The following is a 20,476-nucleotide window of genomic DNA, read 5'->3' on the forward strand; positions in this document are numbered from 1 at the left end:
GTTTTCTAAACAGGTCCAACTTCCCATTGAATCTGAGTCTTCTACATTTTCATAAAGCTAGATTTTTACATCCTGCTGAAAGTGAGAAGAACACAGACTTCCTGAGCTGGGCAACATTCTTCCAGATTATACTACGAAACACAGAAAGCACTATGCAGTGAGAAAACCCTCATCATTTGAATCCACGCTAGCTGTAGTTTTGATTCAGAATTAGGAGCAGTCTATGACTTTTCTAAAAGTCTAAAATCATCATCATCATCTAAACTCTACCTCTTCACTTGCTCAGCTATCTCTCCACACTTTTGAATTTTCACTGAGGTGGTAAAAGTGGGAGATCCCATCATTAAATGTCCTTAAGGTAGGCCAGTGATCCTACCTCCACTATTGCGCACCCCTGTTGGGTACCACAGCAGGAAAGATTGGGCCCATGGGGCTGGCTGGAGAGATACAGTATTGTGAACAGCCCCTTCTGCCTTGATGACGCAGTGTGCAGTGGGCTAGTCATGGAAGGAGCTGCCGATTAAAGCACTCATTTGTTTACCTGCACCCTCCTTGTAGGTGGCATGGGAATGGGGATTGGGTCCAATGAACCCACTGCCTTCTCTCCCTCACACATTGCCTCTGGAGGGCAGGCCAGGTGTGGTTCAGTAGGCTGAATGCAGGTGGTGAGGTGACCTTCTAGGTCTAGCATCAACCTTATATACAGTACCTCTCAGAGAGAGAGAAAGCAAGCAAGCAGAGGTGGTTGCAACTTGGGTACAGTCCTTGCCCCCTGGGTGCCTAGAGACAGCAAGAGAGAGGAGTTAGGAGCAGCAGTCACCCCCCTTTCTTGCTTGATTACAGGCCCCCAAGCTTAGAACAGCCTCCCCCAACCTGGTGCCCTCCAGATGTGTCGAACTGCATCTCCAACCCTCCCCCATCATTGGCCACGACAGCTGTGGCTGCTGGGAGTTGTAGTCCAACGCACCTGGTGGGCACCAGGCTGGGGAACGTTGGCTCAGCGGGTGAAATGCCGCAGGGTGTCTCAGCGTTTCTCCCAGGGGGATTCCTGGTTGGAGAGTCCTCCTGTCTCTACTTCTTTTTCCAGGTTCTGCTGCCGAGCGTGGGAAGCAAGGAAAGTTTGCTCCCGCTGTTCCACCACGTCTCCTTACTAGCAGCAGCAGCAGCAGATAAAAGGGGCCGCGCTCCACATGCTCCCCGCCCATACTTCCTCAACTCCTTGCACAGCTCGACCTTGGCTGTGTGGGGACCCAGAAAGCAGCCTGGCTGCGCTGGCTACTCCCGCCCGGGCGACAAAGACGAAGAAGCCCCTCAGCAGCGCGCCCGCTGTCCCGCTGCTCTCCCGCCCAACCGAGAGAAGTTGGGCGGCAGTTCCCCAAACTGAGGCGGGGGCTCCGCCTTGGCGACCCTCCCTGCGGCCGCGGGACGAGGCAGGTGGGCGTGGGGGAGGGGCTTGGGGACCCGCCTCCGCTCCGCTGACGCCGCCGGGGCGAGGGACTGGGGGTGGGGGCAGCTGGCGAGGCGCGGCTCCTCTCGGGGAGAGCGCCGGAGGGTCGCTGAGGGAGCTGCTGCTGCTGCTGCGCTGCAGGGGGATCCGCGTGGAGCCGAGAGAGGCGACATGGGTGAGTTAGTCCCGAGGGGAGGAAGGAGGAGCCCTCGTGGCGGAGAGACGCGCGAAGTTGGGGCTCCGGGGAAACTTCGACGGGAGTTGGCATAGACTGGGCAACTTCCCGCCCTCGGAGCAGCGGCGTCGCTGCCTGGCGCCTCGCTCGAAGCGGGACTATCCCGGGTCAGAGGCGGCTGCAGCGACCCCCGCCCCGCCTTTCCCCCCCACGAGCGGGGCAGGGGGGAGGCGTGAGGGTGGGGAGGTGGTTTTTGTCAGGGGACGTTATTTCTGTAACTGGTTGTCTATGGGCTGCGAGGTTAAAAGACTCGTCGCGGTTGCATTTACGGAGACCCGCCGTGAAATGGAGGACGGGGGTCAGTCACGTCCCTCGAAGTTGTAGAAGTAGAAGAAAAAGAGAGTGTTTGGGCAGGAGCAGCTCGCTCCGCTTCAGAGACCCAAGAAGCTCTCCTGGCAAAACAATAACCAGCAATTCTTTCCCGCCCCGCTCTACAGCTGCTTGTTTTGTTTCCTTGGGGTTTACTTGTTTACTAGCTCAGAGTGGTCTTTTGCTATATTCGGGAAAATAGCCCCTGGCACAATAAAAGTGGCTTTCTTACACTTTAGTTGGTTCTGCAAGGCTTCCCCGATTCCACCACACCATTGCTTTACAAGAAAAACCGGAGGAAAACTAAGCAGGACATTTAAAAAAGTTAAAGGATTCCTGCAGGCAGTGGCGTAGCGTGGGTTGTCAGCACCCCGGGCAAGGCAAGTAATTTGCGCCCCCTAACCCGTGGATTTGTGCCCCCTAACCCGTGGATTTGCGCCCCCTAACCCGTGGATTTGCGCCCCCTAACCCGTGGATTTGCGCCCCCTAACCCTAACCCCCACATGTTGCGCCCGGTGCAGCCGGCCCCCCTGCACCCCCCACGCTACGCCACTGCCTGCAGGAAGTTGCTGGATATGCACTGATTGGAAATAAGTAGGGTGACCACCCCAAAGTTTCCCCATGTGTAAACAGTATGCAGGATGCTAGCAGAACCGACACATCCACTAGGCAAAGTGAAGAGACTGCCTCAGGTGGCAGGATCCACAGAGGCAGCAGATCCGGCTTCCAATGAACGCATTCCCTGCCTATATGGTATTCACAGCTGCGTCATGCTCCTTGGAGGCCGTATCTGCCGCCTCCTTGCAGCTCCTCCAGTGCTGCCTCTGCAGGGCATCTGATGACTAGAAGGTGCTGCTGGTCTCTTCCCATCCCTAGGGAGGAACTGGCAAGGGCTGCGCTCTGGGGTCTACTGGGCTATGCACCTGCCTGGCATGATTCAAAGTGGACCCCCCCCCCGCCCCACACTGGCCTTTGATTGCCAGTTCATCTGCTGGGTAGCGATGATTTGATTTTCCAGCTTTGTTCTTGGTGCATTTCTTCACTGGTGGTGCCAGGAACTATGACAACGTTGCCATTTTGTGGTTCACCTCAGGTGTCAAAATGTCTTGGTATGGCCCTAGGATAGGTTGTACTGCCTCTTCCAGATTCCAACCCCCATCTGGCAGAACTTCCTTTGACTTCCTGGGGCTCAGTCTCACCGGTCTCCATGTTGTGGCCTGCTGCTAGCCTTCACCACTACTCACTCAGGAAGACTTCCTGTCTTAAGGAATGGCCTCACACCACTCCTACACGTTTTCCTATGATAACTACCACAGAAAATCTCTCTCTGGTGGCACCTCGCCTGAAAATCTTAGGTGGCATTCAGTAATCATTAGTGGCAGGCCTGGAACAAATTGTCCCAATTGCCCCATGCCCAGGTTTGTTAGCTCTACAGTTTCACGGTGCTACTAAGTTGTATGTGGAAGATGTATGTATGTATGGCTTGCTTGCTCAACTTGGCCCATCCTTCAGCTCAGCAGACACTCACTTTTTGCCTCCCTAGATCACTGCAGAAAGTATATATTTTTTAAAACACGCAGCCACTGAGTTCACCTACCCTTAAGGTGGCCCCTCACCACCACAGCAGCATCATGAGCGCAAATAATAATAAATATGCATTTCAAAGGACAATAATTATGAATGTGCACTAAGAAGGAGGGGCCCTTAGTAAGCCATGTATATCTTGCCGTTTGTCAGAAGGTTGCAGAACAGTTTACTGCAGAACAGCATAACAACCCCTGGTTACTTGAGGTATTCACTCAGAAGGTGTGAGGCAAGCTTTGGACTTAAGATGTGTCATGTGAGACATGTGCCAAAAGTTTGGAGAGGAGCCCAAAATCTTCCGTTTACTAAATGTATTTACTGTAGTTGTGCAGGCAATCAGTAAGACTTTTCTGAATGGGTTTGAGGGTGTAGGCTCAGACCATTAGGGGTTGTTGTATCTAAGTAGCTTTTTAAACTTTGCTGTCTGTTGGTACAGGCTAGGTTTCCACCATTGATAAAAGGGCATTAGGTGTTTTGCCATAATTCTCCTGACGCTATGAAGTTATATAGTTCAGTGATGAATGTGAACAAATGTGCCAGAATTGTCTAATGAATGGTTTGCCAGGGTTTTGTAGTAGGATTGGCAACTTTCCCCTCTTGGCAGGGATTCTGCATAATGGGAACATTTGGGGTGGGTTTCTTTTTAAAACAATACTACTCCATTTTCCTTTTTGGGTTGCTGCATTCTGTACACATAGTCAGTGGTTGTAAACATATGGAAATTTGCAGTTAGTTATATCATGTGCAATACACACCCATGGTTGGTAGGCAAAGTTTTACTAATCGCTGTAGCCACATGCTGGGAAAAGGTTCAGAATACCAGTTTCTGATATTCTCTGTTCTCCCCCGCCTTGCACTTAGTAATGTCAACCCTTTTCTTTCATAAACATAACTCAGTTTCCTTCCCTTGAATAATGAACCACCTTCCCTCCAGCAGCAGGTCTCATTGGAACAATAAAAGTGATACATAACACTTAGACTAGAGGCATCTTCTTTTATTAATGCTACATTAAGAGCATTCTGCCAGTGGAACAAGCAGTCTTGGGAAGCATAGGACCCAACTCCTAGGGGCTGAGGTCCCTCGCCCCCAATAAAATATTTGAGGGGGCCACCCACCCAAGTTGATGGACATTGCCATTCAAATGGTGTGTGTGATTGATTATGCTGGGTGGGGCTTACCTGCCCCCCATATTTTATTCAGGTTGGCACCCCTGTTGGGGACGGATGTGGAATTTTTTTTGAGGTTCAGCCATGTATTACATTTCTGCTTTCAGAATATGGACCTGTCTTTAACCTTACTTGTAGAAACAAACCCCTTCAACTTGTGTGGGTGTGTTTATGTGCAGTATTATGTGCAGTGTTTATGTGCCGACTAAACATTAGGAAGAACTTCCTGATAGTAGAATGGACTCTCTGGAAGGTGGTAGACTCTCCTTCACTGGAGGTTTTTAAGCATAGGTCAGGTAGCCATCTGTCAGGGGTTCTTTAGGTGTGATTCCTGCATTTTAGGGGGGTGAACTACAGTAGATGACCCTTGGGATCTCTTCCAACCATACAGTTCTATGATTTGTTGTCCACTATGATTAACTAGGGTTTCGGCTACAAAAGCTAAAACCAGAATAGCCATGGATTAGCTGATAGTCCATGAATAGTCAAGGACTAGATATCTGAGTTTTCCTACTTCTTAGGTCCTATGCTTATATGAATTTAATGCACTAATGACCATTGCAGTAGGAAAACCTTAAGTTAATAAAACTAATTTTAATGGAGATGACTTGCATGACTCTTCTCCATTGCTTCCCCCACTCTGCCTGCTTTGATTTGTTTTTCCTCTACTAGGAAACATCCCATCTCTGGAAGCAAGGCAACAGTTCACTGCTTCCAAAGAATGTCTTGGGTCTGAATGTAGTTCCAAGATACAACAAGTACTGCTGGAGGAGAAAATCAGATTATACTTTTTCATGCAACAGTGCCCATAAACTGTGGAATCTAGAGTACTAGTTATAAAAAAAAGGACAAGGAGAGGGGTAACAAAGTCAGCTGCAATTTGTTCGTAATGATTCTTGCCTCTTTTTATTCCTCTGTGTCTCCAGTACTTGATGCCAGCATGCATGTAAATTTTGACTGACAGTAAATCACTAAGTATTGTAAAGTCTTCCTGCTCTAGTGGCTTAGAGGTTGCCAGGATACATTTTCTGAAGATAGCTTTTCCTGGGCCAAAACTATTCTGCCTAGATAATATATGAATTTCCTAGAACAATAGTTCCTAAATGTGTCTTTCTCTCTCTCTAAAAAAAAAAGGCCTATGGGAGAATTTATGCCTGGCATGGGAGATACATGACATGATCTTCTGACATATTTTCCTTTGCTCCAAAGCCCCTGGCCAGGTGAGGGGGTGTGTGCTAAAGTAATGTGGGGGAGTTACAGAAACCCTCCTTCTCAAAGTTTGTTAGCTGGCTGCAGGTGGGGAAAGGTGTAAATACAGGCACTATGTCTGTTCTCCTGATGGTGGTTATTAGCAACTTGTGGGGTGATTTTGATAAGGGAGTAGCACAGGGGGAAAGGGTTAACCTGTTTCCCCAGTCACGGTTCATTGACTTGAATTACCAGTACCCCCTTTCACAAGTGCTTCAAAGTAAATAAAAGCCTTGTGATATTTGATCACATATGTCCTGCCTCATGAATAGTGTGGTCCTAAAACCACAATCCTATGGGCATTTACCTTGGAAAAGGACTGTAACACACACACACACACACACACACACACACACACTTAATATAGCTTTTAATCCATTATTGGATTAAATAGGCATGGAGGGGGGAAATGCTTTAAAATAATTTTTACTCGTGTTTCATCAGCGACTGTCTTGTGTGGAAAAATGCTATCAATGTATTTTGTATGTACTCACATTAAGAGTAAATTTAAATCTGCTTTCTGGTTTTGAGTACTTTTTACACTCATTAAGGTTTTCAATAGATTATTTTCCTATTAAGTTAGATAACATAGGAAGTTGCATTGTGCCAGGTCAGACTGTTGTTCCATCTAGCTCAATATTGTCTACACGGGCTGGCAGTGGCTTTCCAGGGCTCAAGGCAGGGGATTCTGCCAGCTGTACCTGAAGATGCTGAGGATTGAACTTGGGACCTTCCATATGCAACACAGATGCTCTGCTACAGAATTACTGTCCTGTCCAATTGATCATCTAAAACTGCAGTCCCAACCCCACTTACTTGGGAATAAACCCCAATGAACTCAATAGGACTTGCTTCAGAGTATAGGACTGTGTTGTAAATGTTGCAGATCTTAGTGAATAAACATGTGTAGAATCCATTTAAATTCCCCCCTGCCATACATTTTATTATGGTTAAAGCATGTAGCCTCCAATTAAAGTGTTGCCTCTGAGTAAGTCATACTTAGAGTAGACCCATTTAAATAATTTGATTTAATCATGATTAACTGGTCTGTTACCATGGCTTAAACAGAAGCAACCCAAAGGCTGATTACATCTGATGCAGTGAAAGTAGAAAAAAAATGCATGAAATTTATACCTGTTTAGTTCTTCATGGCGGGCTGTGTGTGCTTTAAAGAAGCATTCATTTCGGCACCATGTGATTCAGGAGAAGTTTAGACAATCTGGCAAAGGAATTGGAAGAGCTCTCAAAGGATCATGTAGGCAGACTTCCGGGGTGGCGCCATCAGCAATGGCGGACTCCCTCTGAACCGGAGGGACCAGCTCCGCGCGAAACAGGTCTTTTCCGCTACGGTGAAGCGGGGACCCTTTAAAAAATCACAGGCGGATGAAGCCTGTGACCATGCGACTCGGCGGGCACCTTTAGCGCCCCCCCAACCCACAAAGGAACCCATTAACGGGCTCCGAAGCGAAAAGGGGGAAGTGGCGCGGTGCTGTGAGTCTACTGCTTTTTCCGTGGAGCGAAGCCGCATAGCCATTGCTGGAGAGCGCTGCCTTTTTCCTGGGACAATTTGGATCTAAAGAATCACCCGTGAGTACTTAAAACTCGAACAATTGGACTCTAAATAAGGACTGGCCAGTAGAGAGGAATTGGACTTAAAATTTATTTCAATTTGGTACTGAAACGGGAAGGTCTAAACAGGAAGTCAGCCTTCCGTTTCTTTGTAGTCAGAATAAAGCAAAGACAACGTAACTAGAGCTTAGAAAATCACTTTTAAAGGATTGGCTTTCATCATTTAAAATCGTGGAACCCCCCTTCGGTAGCAGGAGAAGAAGGGGGATCTTCTTTTTTCTTTTTGGACTGTTTAAACCTGCAGAAGTGAGTTTAAAGTAAAGTAACTTTCCACCGTCCTGATCCTGGAGCGGAGTGTCAGGACTGACGTTTGAAGCTCATTGACCAGAGACAAATGTTTTTGACAGACAGCTAAAAGAAAAGTAACATAGTGACTCCATTGTTTCCTTTCACATTTTAAAGGAACAAATATTGACAGAATACCTTAAAAAAGAAACTTTGTTGCTATTGTTCTTAAAAGAAAGAATAAACAGAAGTTTTCCCCCTAGAGGGAGACTGTGAAATTGTAACCAACTTCAGGAGCTTGCAGCTGTTACAGATTACAATCGTGGGAAAGGACTTGTGACCTTGAAGGACAATGTTTTCAGAAGCTCTGTTGGGTGCTTTCTGTAAAATAAATGCCCTATTGGATCAGCTAAGCCAGAAGACGGATTTGATGACTAATGCGACCAGAAATTTTGAACAGGCAGTAGGAAACTACATGGAGCCTACCCAGGAACTAAAACAGGAGTGTGCTATGACAGAACAGATGAGAGAAGAGGATGCTGCTGAATCCTGGGTGCCAGAAATGGAGGGCGTTGCGGCCCTGCAGGAATATGAGCCTTTGGATTTGATAAATGAATTTGGAAAAAACCAGATTTGGAAAGATAAAGTCTGGTTTGGTTTGGAAATGGGGGGTTGGACTGACCCTCCCATGCAGGGATGTTTGGACTCTCTGAGTCTGGTAATGGGCCGTCAGATGTTTGGAGCTGTGGGGGCTTTTAATTTTGGAGGGAATCTGAAACAGGTGTTTAAATATCACATGGAGTTTAGTCTGGACTATGGAAATGGGGCCGATATGCTGAAAAGGGTCAAAAATACTACTAAACTGGAGTTCCCACGAGTGAAAGGAAAATATGAAGAAGAGTCGCGGAAGGGACATGGAAGAGACTTGAGGGCCTCGGATATAAGGATACCAGGTTAATGCGCTAGATTAATGGGACAAAAAGGACTGACAAAATCCGGGACCAGGAGGAAGGGACGCTGGATGAAGATTGGATTGTTTTACTTTTCTTTTTTTTATCATTAGGACTGTTGGTAAAAATAAGATTTAAGTTTTAAGTTTTAAGGTTTGCTATAAGACAAGATGAAAATAGATTAAGATAATGTAAGGACAAAATATTATGAACTATGGAAAGGATTTGCTGTGATAATTATTAACCAGGATACAAGAAAGGGGAGGAGGAGGAGGTCAAAGAAAGAAGGTAATGAAAGTTAGAAATTTGAGAATGATGGATGTATTTTTTCTTTCTATTTTTCTGTTTTTTCTTTTTTTCTGTTTTTTCTTTTTTATAATTTTAATTTTTTTAAAATAAATATTATTAAAAAAAACAAAGGATCATGTAGGCTGGGAAGAGGGAAAAAACGCAGAGAAGAAAGTTACAAAGTTACTATATATTTGAAAAAGGAGACAACTGGTTGTTTAGTCTTGTCTACTAGCCTGGGAAAAGAAGTGATGAGTTTAGATTATAGAAAGGAGATGTAATGTAAACATCAAGAGAGAAAGTGAGAAAAATCATAGCTTCGGGATCAGTTTAGCAATGTAATAAATTACCTTGGAAAGGAAAATAATATTCTTCCTTGGAGTTTCAATTTTATTTTAAAGTTGGATAAGTATACATTGGGGTGGTTTGTGTATAGGACAGGGGGACCCATACATAAGCTCTTAATTCTGTGTCTGTTTGGGCATAGCATTGCAACTGAAGTGTAGTATTTTCATTGTTCCAATGACAAAAGTGCAGATAACACACAATCAAGAACTGACAACGTAGAACTTGCTGTGTTTTACTATATCAATTGTACCATTACTGGTGTTATCCAGACAGTGTTTGCTTTTGATGCCAGACGTACTAACTTTGAAACCTCAGTAGCTTCTTATGTGAATTAATTTTCAGATCTAAACATGATTGCATATTCAATGCAATCCCTTCGTGATGTGTAAATCATGCTTTTCTGCCTCTCCTGTGTTTTTCTTCTTGAACCACTCTAAGCTCTTATAACGATAGCATGTAGTATGTGTGCATGCAAGGGGTTTTGTTTGTTGGCAGATCTCTAGTTAAGTTTTTTTTTAAAAAAACAAAGAAAACCACAAACTTGTTTACAAAAGAAGCACACATTTTATTCATATTAAAAGACTGAAATGTTGGGATTTTACTAGAGTTAAATATGCACACACTATTGCTTTTACTGATAAGTTGTGTGGTACAGTCCCTAAAAGAATGAGTTACAAATTTGGCCAACCCCACTTTGAATCTGGCCCTTGCAGTGAACTAGCTTATAGGTCTTAGGCAGGGCACCCCCCCCCCCAGTGTTTGGCCCCCTTTCTGCTGTATGTGGGTTGTCTATGCAATTGGTTTGGGTGGGCAGACATATGTAACCAGCAGTAATATTATGAGTAGCTCAGCAAATCTGTGCCCATTACAGTGGTACCTCAGGTTAAGTACTTAATTTGTTCCAGAGGTCCGTTCTTAACCTGAAACTGTTCTTAACCTGAAGCACCACTTTAGCTAATGGGGCCTCCTGCTGCTGCCACGCTGCTGGAGCACGATTTCTGTTCTCATCCTGAAGCAAAGTTTTTAACCCGAGGTAATATTTCTGAGTTAGCAGAGTCTGTAACTTGAAGCGTATGTAACCTGAAGCATATGTAACCTGAGGTACCACTGTACTGTTATTTCATTGTTTCCTTTATGTATTAAAAATATAATTATAGACTACCTTGCTGATCTGTAAGTATTATAGCAAGAAAATATATGTAAATTGTTTTGAAAATTTTGAAAGAACTAGTGTTCATTATTGTTACTCTTATTATACTTTGTCATGCAGATCGCTACAAATGACAAGTTAAACAGCAGCATTTCAATTGTCCCCTTTAACTTTGTGTTTACTCTTGCACAGTGAATTCTTGTTGCAACAATATCCAAAGCTCCCTCCTCTGAGATATACTCATGCCTTTTTTCACCAATTGGAAACTGACAGACATATGTTTACAATTGCAACTCAGCAAAGTCTCTGGTGGGTATTAAAATATGTTCTGTCAGGACTAAAAGTTATGTACAAACAGTAATGCCTATGCATAGCTTGGTATTTAAATCTTCATGGAAGAAAATTAACATATTAACTGGTGCCTGCTCCTGAGTACTAAGTGCTGCAAGATCTTCACCCTTGGCAGAATTAATATATGTTGCTGTTGCCTTGGTTGGAAATGAATCTGGTGCTCAAGAGCATAGGAAATACAAGTTATGCCATTACCGATAAAGCACGACTCCTTTGTGTTTAACTTATCAAATCCCCTTAGAGCAATTTGCAGTCCTTTGTTAGAAAGCTTTTGAAACCTTGCTGGTGTGCCAAGTTCAAAAAGAACTTATTTCACTGCATATGTGTTTGTCCTGTGAAGTCCCCCCACCTTTGTTAAAAATAATAAGAAAGGATTGATTCTGAAAAGGGCTTTGAAATAGCAGTACTTTCTTCAGCAGAGCCTCTGTCTTCTGCATTTTGAGCTGCCTTCCTAGGCTATTAGAGAAGATAAATGCAGATTACTGAATTTATCTCTTTCTTGTAGTGGAATATGCAAAAAAGACAGGCTTTTCTTTTTAACCAAAACGGCAAGTTAGGCTTTACAGTGTGCATGCACACGAAAGCTCATACCAATAACAAACTTAGTTGTCTCTAAGGTGCTACTGGAAGGATTTTTTTATTTTGTTTTTTCTTTCTTACTTAAAACACATCTCACATGTTATTCATTACAATTTTTTTTTAATATAAGCAGTATATAAATGAATAAAATAAATGCAATTCCAAAGTGGGTCACAAATTAAAACAAATCTGGCTATGTCATAAAAGAACATAAAGGTATTTACAGCTAACAGCCGTTGGTGCTAAAGTCCACAGAAAGCCTGGCATTGAAAGTTTAAAAGAGTAGGCACTAGCCATATCTCAAGGGAAGGGTGTTCAAAACCTGAAGTGCCACCACCGAGAAGGCTCTCCTGCAGATTGCTAAATATTTAGCAGGTCTCAGCTAAGAGAGCCTCCCTCAGCCAATTTTTTAAATATATTTTTGGTCTGTACAGCAGAAGGTGTTCTCTCAGGTATCCAGGCCTCAAGTTAAAGGGTTTTGTACGTCAATGCAAATAGCTAGAAGCAGGCAACCACAGGCAGCCAGTGTAGCTGCTTTTAGATGTGCTGTTAAATGTTTGCAGTAAGCCACCCAAGAAAGAAACCTTGCCACTACATTCTGAACTAACTCAAGATTCTGAACGAAGTTCAAGGGCAGTCCCACAAAGAACACATTACATTAGTCCAGTCTTGAGATTATCAGTGTGTGGATCACCAGTGATGATAAAATAAAATTTTACATGTCACAGTTTGAAAATCATGGCAAAGGTTATCCCAGCATCAATAAAACTAAGCTGCCTATCGCATTTGACATGAATAGAAAAAACCTCTGTGCTTGAGTAGAATGGAGCTTTTAATTCATTCAGAAATGCAAACAAATCCTCCAGTTTTCTCACATCCAATTTAGTTATAATGTAACATGACTATAAGTAGCTAGAAGTTTGGGCTGCCATGTGAAATTCATGTCCAGTAATAAAATGCATTCCTTAAGCAACTAGCTGCATGCATTTGCTATCATGCAATCTTGCTCTGAAGAGTTTCCATTTGAAACTGAGAGGGCATGGAGAATCTGTGCAGTGTAACTTTTCAAAACTTTGCATTTTTGCTTCTTGTTTTCATCATTACATACACATGTTTTCAAATATATTTTACTCAATTAGTTTTGATTCATACCGTTTAGCTCCAGTCCTTTGTCTTTATAGCTAATTTTCTCCAAATAATGCATGGAAGTGATCCCCTGGCTGAGAACCACTGCTCAAAATGTCTTTCACAACAGGCAAAATATACCCTTCAGCCTTTGGTTTCCTTCCACTCTGAAAACCTTTTGTGAAACAAAACTCTTGCCATTAAGTAAGAACAAATTACACAAAAGCAATATAGCAGCCAGCTGAAAAATAGGAGTTAATTTACATGATATGTAGGACGGATCTTGCATGCAGAAAGCTGGTTTCAATTTTAAAAAAGATTTGCTTTTAATGTGCTTAAGTTACACCTGTTTGTAGTTGTCATTGCTATAGAAGTAGTATTGAGTACACAGTGCAGTAACTTGCAGGAGTTCAATGCTGCATTGTGAGGAAAATGTTTGACAATTAAAAAAAAGTGGAAAAGAATCCATCTGCATGTTAATTTGTACAAATATGTGAACCTGTTGTTCAAAGTGGTAAAATACTTTGAAGTACTCTGTAAAAAACAGACTACTGGTAAGTGTACCCAGCTGCCCCACTGCATGGGCCCGACTCTTGCTGCCTCTGCAGGACTTTTTCATAACAGCAGCAGAAAAAGTGGCCAAATTTAGCACCCCAGGTTTCTATCAACATGTTCCTTATGTTGATCCTTAAGCTGCTCTTATTTTGCATTGTTGTAACTATTCTGCACAGTGGTAATTTTGTTAGCAACTTTGAGCATGACAGTGACAGCGATGGATTTTAATCAAACTAGGCACTAACAAGGGTTGATAATGACTGTGGCAGCTTGGAATGTGATGATTTGCTCTTCCTGCCTTCTTTTTTGTTACCTAGAATGAACCTAGATGGTTTACCTTAAAAAAATGGACAAGAGTTGTGTGTGTTTTTTTTATTTTGATACTGTTATTCAGTCCCTTTCTGTTGCAGGAAACCAGCAGTAAAAATAAATAAACAATGTATCACAATTCATTCCAACCAGCAGAGGGCAATATACCTTTATGTACTAGTTTCATATTGCAAACTGGAGCTACGTGTGAAATTGATTGTTATTTTGTTCTTCCCTTTTTTGAAGAAGAAAAAAAAGCAGACATACTAAAAATAACTTGTAGACATTACTATACTTTAAAACCATGGTAGGTTTCTGTCTTAATCCACTGAAAATGAAGCTTTTCATAATTTTTTGCCTGATTGGTATAGCGGCTTGGGACTATGGTCTCTTGCATATCTATCTGTCAATTTTTATAGTCTTAGAAATTTCACAAAAGGGAATCACAGGCTCCATCAACTCACTCAGTCTACACAATCAGTTTCTACTGCTTGACCCTTGACATTTCCCTCATGCTTTCTTGTTCTCTACCTCTCAATCTCATCTGAAATAGGACTTTTGCTGCCCTTTCATGAACTCAAAATCAGCTGCCTGAGGTGATCCCCTCACTCTGCTTAACAGTAGGACTAGCCCTGAATGAAGATACACACACACTCCCAATGTAGTTTTAGCTTACACATCTCCGGTGAGGGGGGGGGGCAATGTGGGAAAAGCAAGTGTTGACCAAGATGGGAAAAATGCACACCACACTTCCTTTTGAAGCTCTTCCTGAAGGAATTGTTGGTGTCAGGAGATTTTCATAGATTTGGTTTCATGGGTACCCAAGCTTGATTAGAAACTGCTGCCAGTAATGGCAGCTTGGTATGTGAAGTGTCTTCCTGCCTCTGTCAAACATCTCTGCAGTCACATTTAATGATGTGCTTCCCCTCCGTTAAACAGCATGTCTAGGCCACTTGCCACCCATGCTGCTTGCTTGCTTGCCTACCAACCTGCCATTTGCCATGCTGGAGTTGGGGTGGCTGCCTTTTCTGTGGGGTGTCTGCATGTGAGTGTGGTAGTTTGTGCAAGAATAGGGACAGTTCCAGGGCTCTCCATGTCATGAGCAATTTATGAATGCTACACTTCCTGTGGGGATTGCATATGCTAATTACATACTCATTTTAAGGATGTCTACCTGAGAACAAATGGTGGTGTACAAAGATTACGAGGGAAATGTTCTGTTCAGTTAGTGCCTTTCTTGCAGAAGCGGCTGCCTGAGATTGCAGCTATAAAAGATACTGGCCTAGATAGACTTGACTAGCCGATAATGCAGCTTTATATTCTTCTGACATTTTAACAAAAGATGTTTCTTTTTTACAATCTTAATGGATTTATGTATATCCATTGACTATGAGCAATGTTGAAGCTTCTTTTTTTTTAATCCCCTGAAGATCATAATGAATTTTCAGAGACAGCAAAAATTAAATGAGTGTAATTAAGTGTAAATTAATTTCTGAATATCATGCGTACTGGATTCCCATGTTGTCTGAAAGTCTTTACCAGGCTCAAACTATATGTTAAGCTAATCTTTCTTCCCATGGGTGAAGAAGCAGCTTGGGAAGAGTGATTTTAAGCTGCAAAAAAAGAAAAAGAAAAGAAAAGAGAGACTTGGAGGGTTAAGGGTTAAGGCTTAACCTTTAAGCAGTCTCTCTCAGCATGTGGCATGGTTCACTGCAGAAGTCATCCCAAGCTATTTTGCTGTGTAAGCACCTTTCTAGAGAACATTTGTTCTCTGCTTGTAGCCCATTTAGGAACAGGACTATGTAGGATGAACTGTGAAATAGACAGTTCTGGTGTCTATAGGTGAATCAGACCCATATTATCATATTATAAAGAAGACTTACAGCATCTTTTTCATCTGCACTGCAAACCCACATTTGGCCGCCAAACGCAATAGCAAATAGAATGTTGTTTTGAACAATGTCAGGATACATTATTCTAGGCCCTTCTATCGGCCGGCCTTGGCTAGCAAAGATGAGATGACTAGGGCTGCTATGATATGACTGATCTTTTATTTTTAAGTTATTGAAATCTCTCCATGATCAGCATAGTATATTTTCCTTCTGAGAGTTAAAATAATATATATATGACTGAAAATGAAATTGTAGGTAGGTACCAATGGAGGCCATCAGCGAGAGTGGTAGGTCCAACTGCTGCATATAAAAAGGCCATCTAAGTGCAAATAGGGGAGAGATATTTACCAGCTTCCAGTTTCTGAGACCTGCTAGAGTTTGTTGTTGTTTAGTCGTTTAGTCGTGTCTGACTCTTCGTGACCCCATGGACCAGAGCACGCCAGGCACTTCTGTCCTCCACTGCCTCCCGCAGTTTGGTCAATCTCATGCTGGTAGCTTCGAGAACACCATCCAACCATCTTGTCCTCTGCCGTCCCCTTCTCCTTGTGCCCTCCATCTTTCCCAGCATCAGGGTCTTTTCCAGGGAGTCTTCTCTTCTCATGAGGTGGCCAAAGTACTGGAGCCTCAACTTCAGGATCTGTCCTTCCAGTGAGCACTCAGGGCTGATTTCCTTAAGAATGGAGAGGTGTGATCTTCTTGCAGTCCATGGGACTCTCAAGAGTCTCCTCCAGCACAATAATTCAAAAGCATCAATTCTTCGGTGAGTTTATGAGCCCAAAACTGAAAGATTGTGTTTCTGAATTTTTCAGTTGGGTAATTTTTAAAATTTATTTTTATTTTTTTGAAGCTGTTAGTAGGTTAACTTCCATGTCCACAGTGACCACGAATCAGAAAGATTCATGTGCTGAGCAACAAAGTGTTCTGGACAATCCAATGACTATCCAAACTTTGTAAGGGCCATTCATCAGGGAGACCAAGGGCAACTCATTTCCATGGCCAGACATGAACACAAATCAAAATGGATAGAAAGAATCAATGTGATCCAAGAGTGCCCCACCACAACTTTCAAAAAGCAGGTATTTGTGACTGGTTGAAAGTTATTCCAATTCAAGGGATCTAGGGCTGGTTTTCTTTAGGAGCAGTTGCACCACCACCAGCAGAGTAAACATTCCCACTCAGACCAAGAAATAGCTGAAACTGCACACCCTTACTCTTGAAATACAGAGGTGATGCGGTTTGAACTGAATAGCTTGCATCACACTAATGTGTTTCTGGAAATCTGCACCAGGAACTTTATAAACATTGCTCTGCTTTCATTTGGACCACATCAGTGATGGTCCTGGACCTCCATACACATTGCCCAGACTTGAGCAGCAGGGAGGGCACTTTGGTGTTGCTAACACAGTGGTTTGACTTCACCCCCAGAAGTGCATGCCATTGTCTCTTGAGACAGACGGATGTCAACAAGTCCCCCCAGAGTGAATAAAATTTGCTGTGATTCACTAAATTGATCTTTTCAACTTTTGAGATAGAACAAAGATGGCTATACTGTACATTGTTTCCAGACCTACTTTTTAAGTATTGTCATGCATCAGCAATGTTAAGAGTTAATTTTACCAATGTATAGCATTTGTTGTTTAACTTTTTCTACTGTATAGCTAAATTGAAGATCTGGTAAAACAGCAGGTTATCATTCAGATTTGCAAAATGTGTCTCGGTAACGACATGTGCTTGAAAATAAAACTATTTTCACCTACTCGGTGAAAAGAGCTGACAGACCCTTAAAGTAATGCTGTCAACATTGTGCAGATGGGAAAAGGCAGGGCTGATTTGCACAGACCCTGACTGGCTGTGCAGTAAATCCATTGCACGTTAAGTAGTTGTGGCATGGTGGACAAAATATTTACCTTTGCATTAGGAACACCTGACTTCAAAACCCTGTTTAGCCACAAAGTTTAACTGGGTAGGCCTACAAAAAATTCTGTCTTGTTTTTAGCCTACTTCACAGGGTGGTTGGAGAATCAAATGGCGACACCCATGTATGATATCCTAAGCTCCTCAGAGAAAGGATGGGATAAATACAATGAAATATGAAACAGTGGTCTGAAGATCCCCACTACTGATTGTTGCAAAAGCAGCCAAAGTGTTCATTAAAAGGTAAAGGGACCCCTGACCATGAGGTCCAGCCATGACCGACTCTGGGGTTGCGGCGCTCATCTTGCTTTATTGGCCGAGGGAGCCAGCATACAACTTCCGAGTCATGTGGCCAGCATGACTAAGCCACTTCTGATGAACCAGAGCAGCGCACAGAAACACTGTTTACCTTCCCGTCGGAGCAGTACCTATTTATCTACTTGCACTTTGACCTGCTTTTGAACTGCTAGGTTGGCAGGAGCAGGGACTGAGCAACGGGCGCTCACCCCATTGCGGGGATTCGAACCACCGACCTTCTGAACGGCAAGCCCTAGGCTCTGTGGTTTAACCCACAGCGCTACCTGCGTCCCTAAAGTGTTCATTAAGTGCCATGAATTACAGTCATTCTCAACCTATGTGGAGCCATGAAATGCTTGTTCTAGGAGGCCTTGCTGAATGGCTGCTAGGGTGAGGGAATTGATGTTCTATGGGAATCTAAGGGGTTGGGAAAATGTGTTCTAAGGGAACTTTTAGGGGTTTACATGGAAGTGAGAGATGGTTATTCCAGTTAAGTACAGGGTTTCGTACATTGTGTTTCTCTCCGATTATGGCACATACAGTTGTGGGAGAGAAAGAGAGACAGAACAAGATCACTTGGGGAAAATGTGTGTCACTAGCAGGCCAGCATGTTACTACACTTATTCCCCTCTTTTTTGGGGGGAGTATGTCTTATCCCCTCTAAGGGATGAGCTTCTCCAATGTACCCCTGCCTAGCTCCAGTGGCCAACGACCAAGAGAAGGAGCCAGCTGGAATATATGCTGATGCCGACAAAGCTCACTTTTCTTGTTGCTGTCATTTCCCACTCTCAGACCAGGCTGGGCAACCCCCAGTGCACACTCCCATTTCTCATTCCTTGCTTCTCTATCTTTTTAGTCACTCAAAGCTCAGGTCTGCACTTTGCTTCAGTTGCCATCCTATGCTCTTGTGGGGATAAATCCTACTGAACTCAGTGTGGCTTCTGTCTGAGTAGACATGTATAGGATTAGGCTGTTGCTATTCAGTAGTACAGTGGTACCTCTGGTTACGTACTTAATTCTTTCTGGAGGTCCATTCTTAACCTGAAACTGTTCTTAACCTGAGGTACCACTTTAGCTAATGGGGTCTCTTGCTGCCGCCACCACGCAATTTCTGTTCTCATCCTGAAGTAAAGTTCTTAACCCAAGGTACTATTTCTGGGTTAGCGGAGTCTGTAACCTGAAGTGTATGTAATCTGAGGTACCACTGTACAGTGGTGCCTCGCAAGACGAAAAGAATCCGTTCCGCGAGTCTCTTCGTCTTGCGGGTTTGTCGTCTTGCGAAGCAAGCCCATTAGCGGCTTAGCGGCTTAGCGCTATTAGCGGCTTAGCGGGCTTAGCGGATCAGCTGATAAGCGGCTTAGCGGATCAGCTGATAAGCGGCTTAGCAATCAGCTGTTAAGCGGCTTAGCGGCTTAGCGGATCAGCTGTTAAGCGGCTTAGCGGCTTGGGAAAAAGGGGGGGGGGAAGGAAGAAAACCCCGCAGGAACTCGCAAGACATTTTCGTCTTGCGAAGCAAGCCCATAGGAAATTTGTTTTGCAAAGCACCTCCAAAATGGAAAACCCTTTCGTCTAGCGGGTTTTCCGTCTTGCGAGGCATTCGTCTTGCGGGGCACCACTGTATATGAAGTGGCATGAGGGCTTTAAAATCCAGTTTTCACTTTAAAACAAAGCCATTGGGCTTCATAGCATGCTTGGAACACAGGCCTGTGCACTTTGAAAATGGCACCACCAAGCATCTCTCAGGAGAAGCAGCAACAGTTTAAAGAGCCCTTGTGCTGGTATATTACAGTGGGCAGTAGCAGTGGGTTGGTAGTAGATACTTTTAAAATGCGAAGTGTGGGCTCAAGGTATATGCCAAGTGGTGGCAGCTGGATGATACTTGGAGCAGGTGAATTCAGGGTTTGGGTTCCCTGTGTGCAAGCCTAGCAACGTCTCTGCATGCAGTGCCATTGCTACAGGGAATCATCACGCTCTATGTGTCAGATTGGAAAAGGTACTTCAGCATAATGTCTGTATGCCTAGTCCCAGAGTAAGATAAAGAGCTGCGTGTGTCACCAGATCCTACATAATTAATTTAAAAATGCAGTGCAGTGTATTTTTAAAGCATTTAAGATTGTGTGGGTTGACATGTTCTGATATAAAAATGGAAGCCGTTACCTTAATGCACATCTTGCAGGAACAGTGCCACATAACATAAATCATATAACGTGAGTTTTCATTTCAGTTTTGTTCACCATTTTATGAAGCTCCAATTCTATCTCTGTTTACATTTAAATAAACAGATTAATACAGGGATTTCATTAGCTTATTCAGCTAGTCTTCCTTTTACTCGTTCTCTTCTGCTTTGGTTACCATAGTTACTAGCTTAATCACAATGCAGAGAGCCATTTCTAATTACAGTACACTATATGCCAGCATAAAATTAATTCTTTGAGTATCTTAAGTCACAAACAGCTTGTAGCTTGTTCTTTGGCATTTTATTACCATGGATCCTGAAGTAATGTATTAGCACATCCCATTTAATCTGAAAGGTTTAGTGAAAATAAAATTAGTCTGTGAGATGTATTGCTTTTTAAAAGCTCTTATTATGGGAAATTTCCTTCTGGGAAGCCATGTTTGTTCAAGAGCATTGCATTAAAGCCACTTTATACTTTTTTAGTTGTATAAGGTCTTCTCATGCAGTCTTCTAAATGAGAGTCACTGCCTACTTATCTCAATATCCTGAGTCCGCACTAAAGTAAAAAAGAAAAGAAAAGTGAAGAGTAGCCATGACAACATACCGTATTTTTCTGTTCTGTGCATAACACAACCTCATGTATAAGACGGCCCCTATTTTGGGGAGCCCTCAACAGTTGTTGAGCTTCTTTTGTAAGT

The 20,476-nt window shown here is 43.3% G+C and overlaps 1 protein-coding gene across 1 annotated transcript in view; it reads left to right on the top strand.

Annotated features, from left to right (window-relative positions):
• Positions 1-1,435: 1,435 nt before the first annotated feature.
• The window catches only part of GPM6A (glycoprotein M6A), a 171,694-nt gene continuing 152,653 nt past the window's right edge, over positions 1,436-20,476 (top strand). Inside the window, exon 1 of the mRNA XM_083631348.1 lies at positions 1,436-1,622. Coding sequence (XP_083487474.1) covers positions 1,619-1,622 — 4 coding nt within the window. The 5' untranslated portion in view covers positions 1,436-1,618. The remainder of the gene's footprint in view (positions 1,623-20,476) is intronic.

The sequence above is a fragment of the Podarcis filfolensis genome, assembly GCF_964270895.1.
Source record: "Podarcis filfolensis genome assembly, chromosome: 9".
NCBI classification, from domain to species: Eukaryota; Metazoa; Chordata; class Lepidosauria; order Squamata; family Lacertidae; genus Podarcis; species Podarcis filfolensis.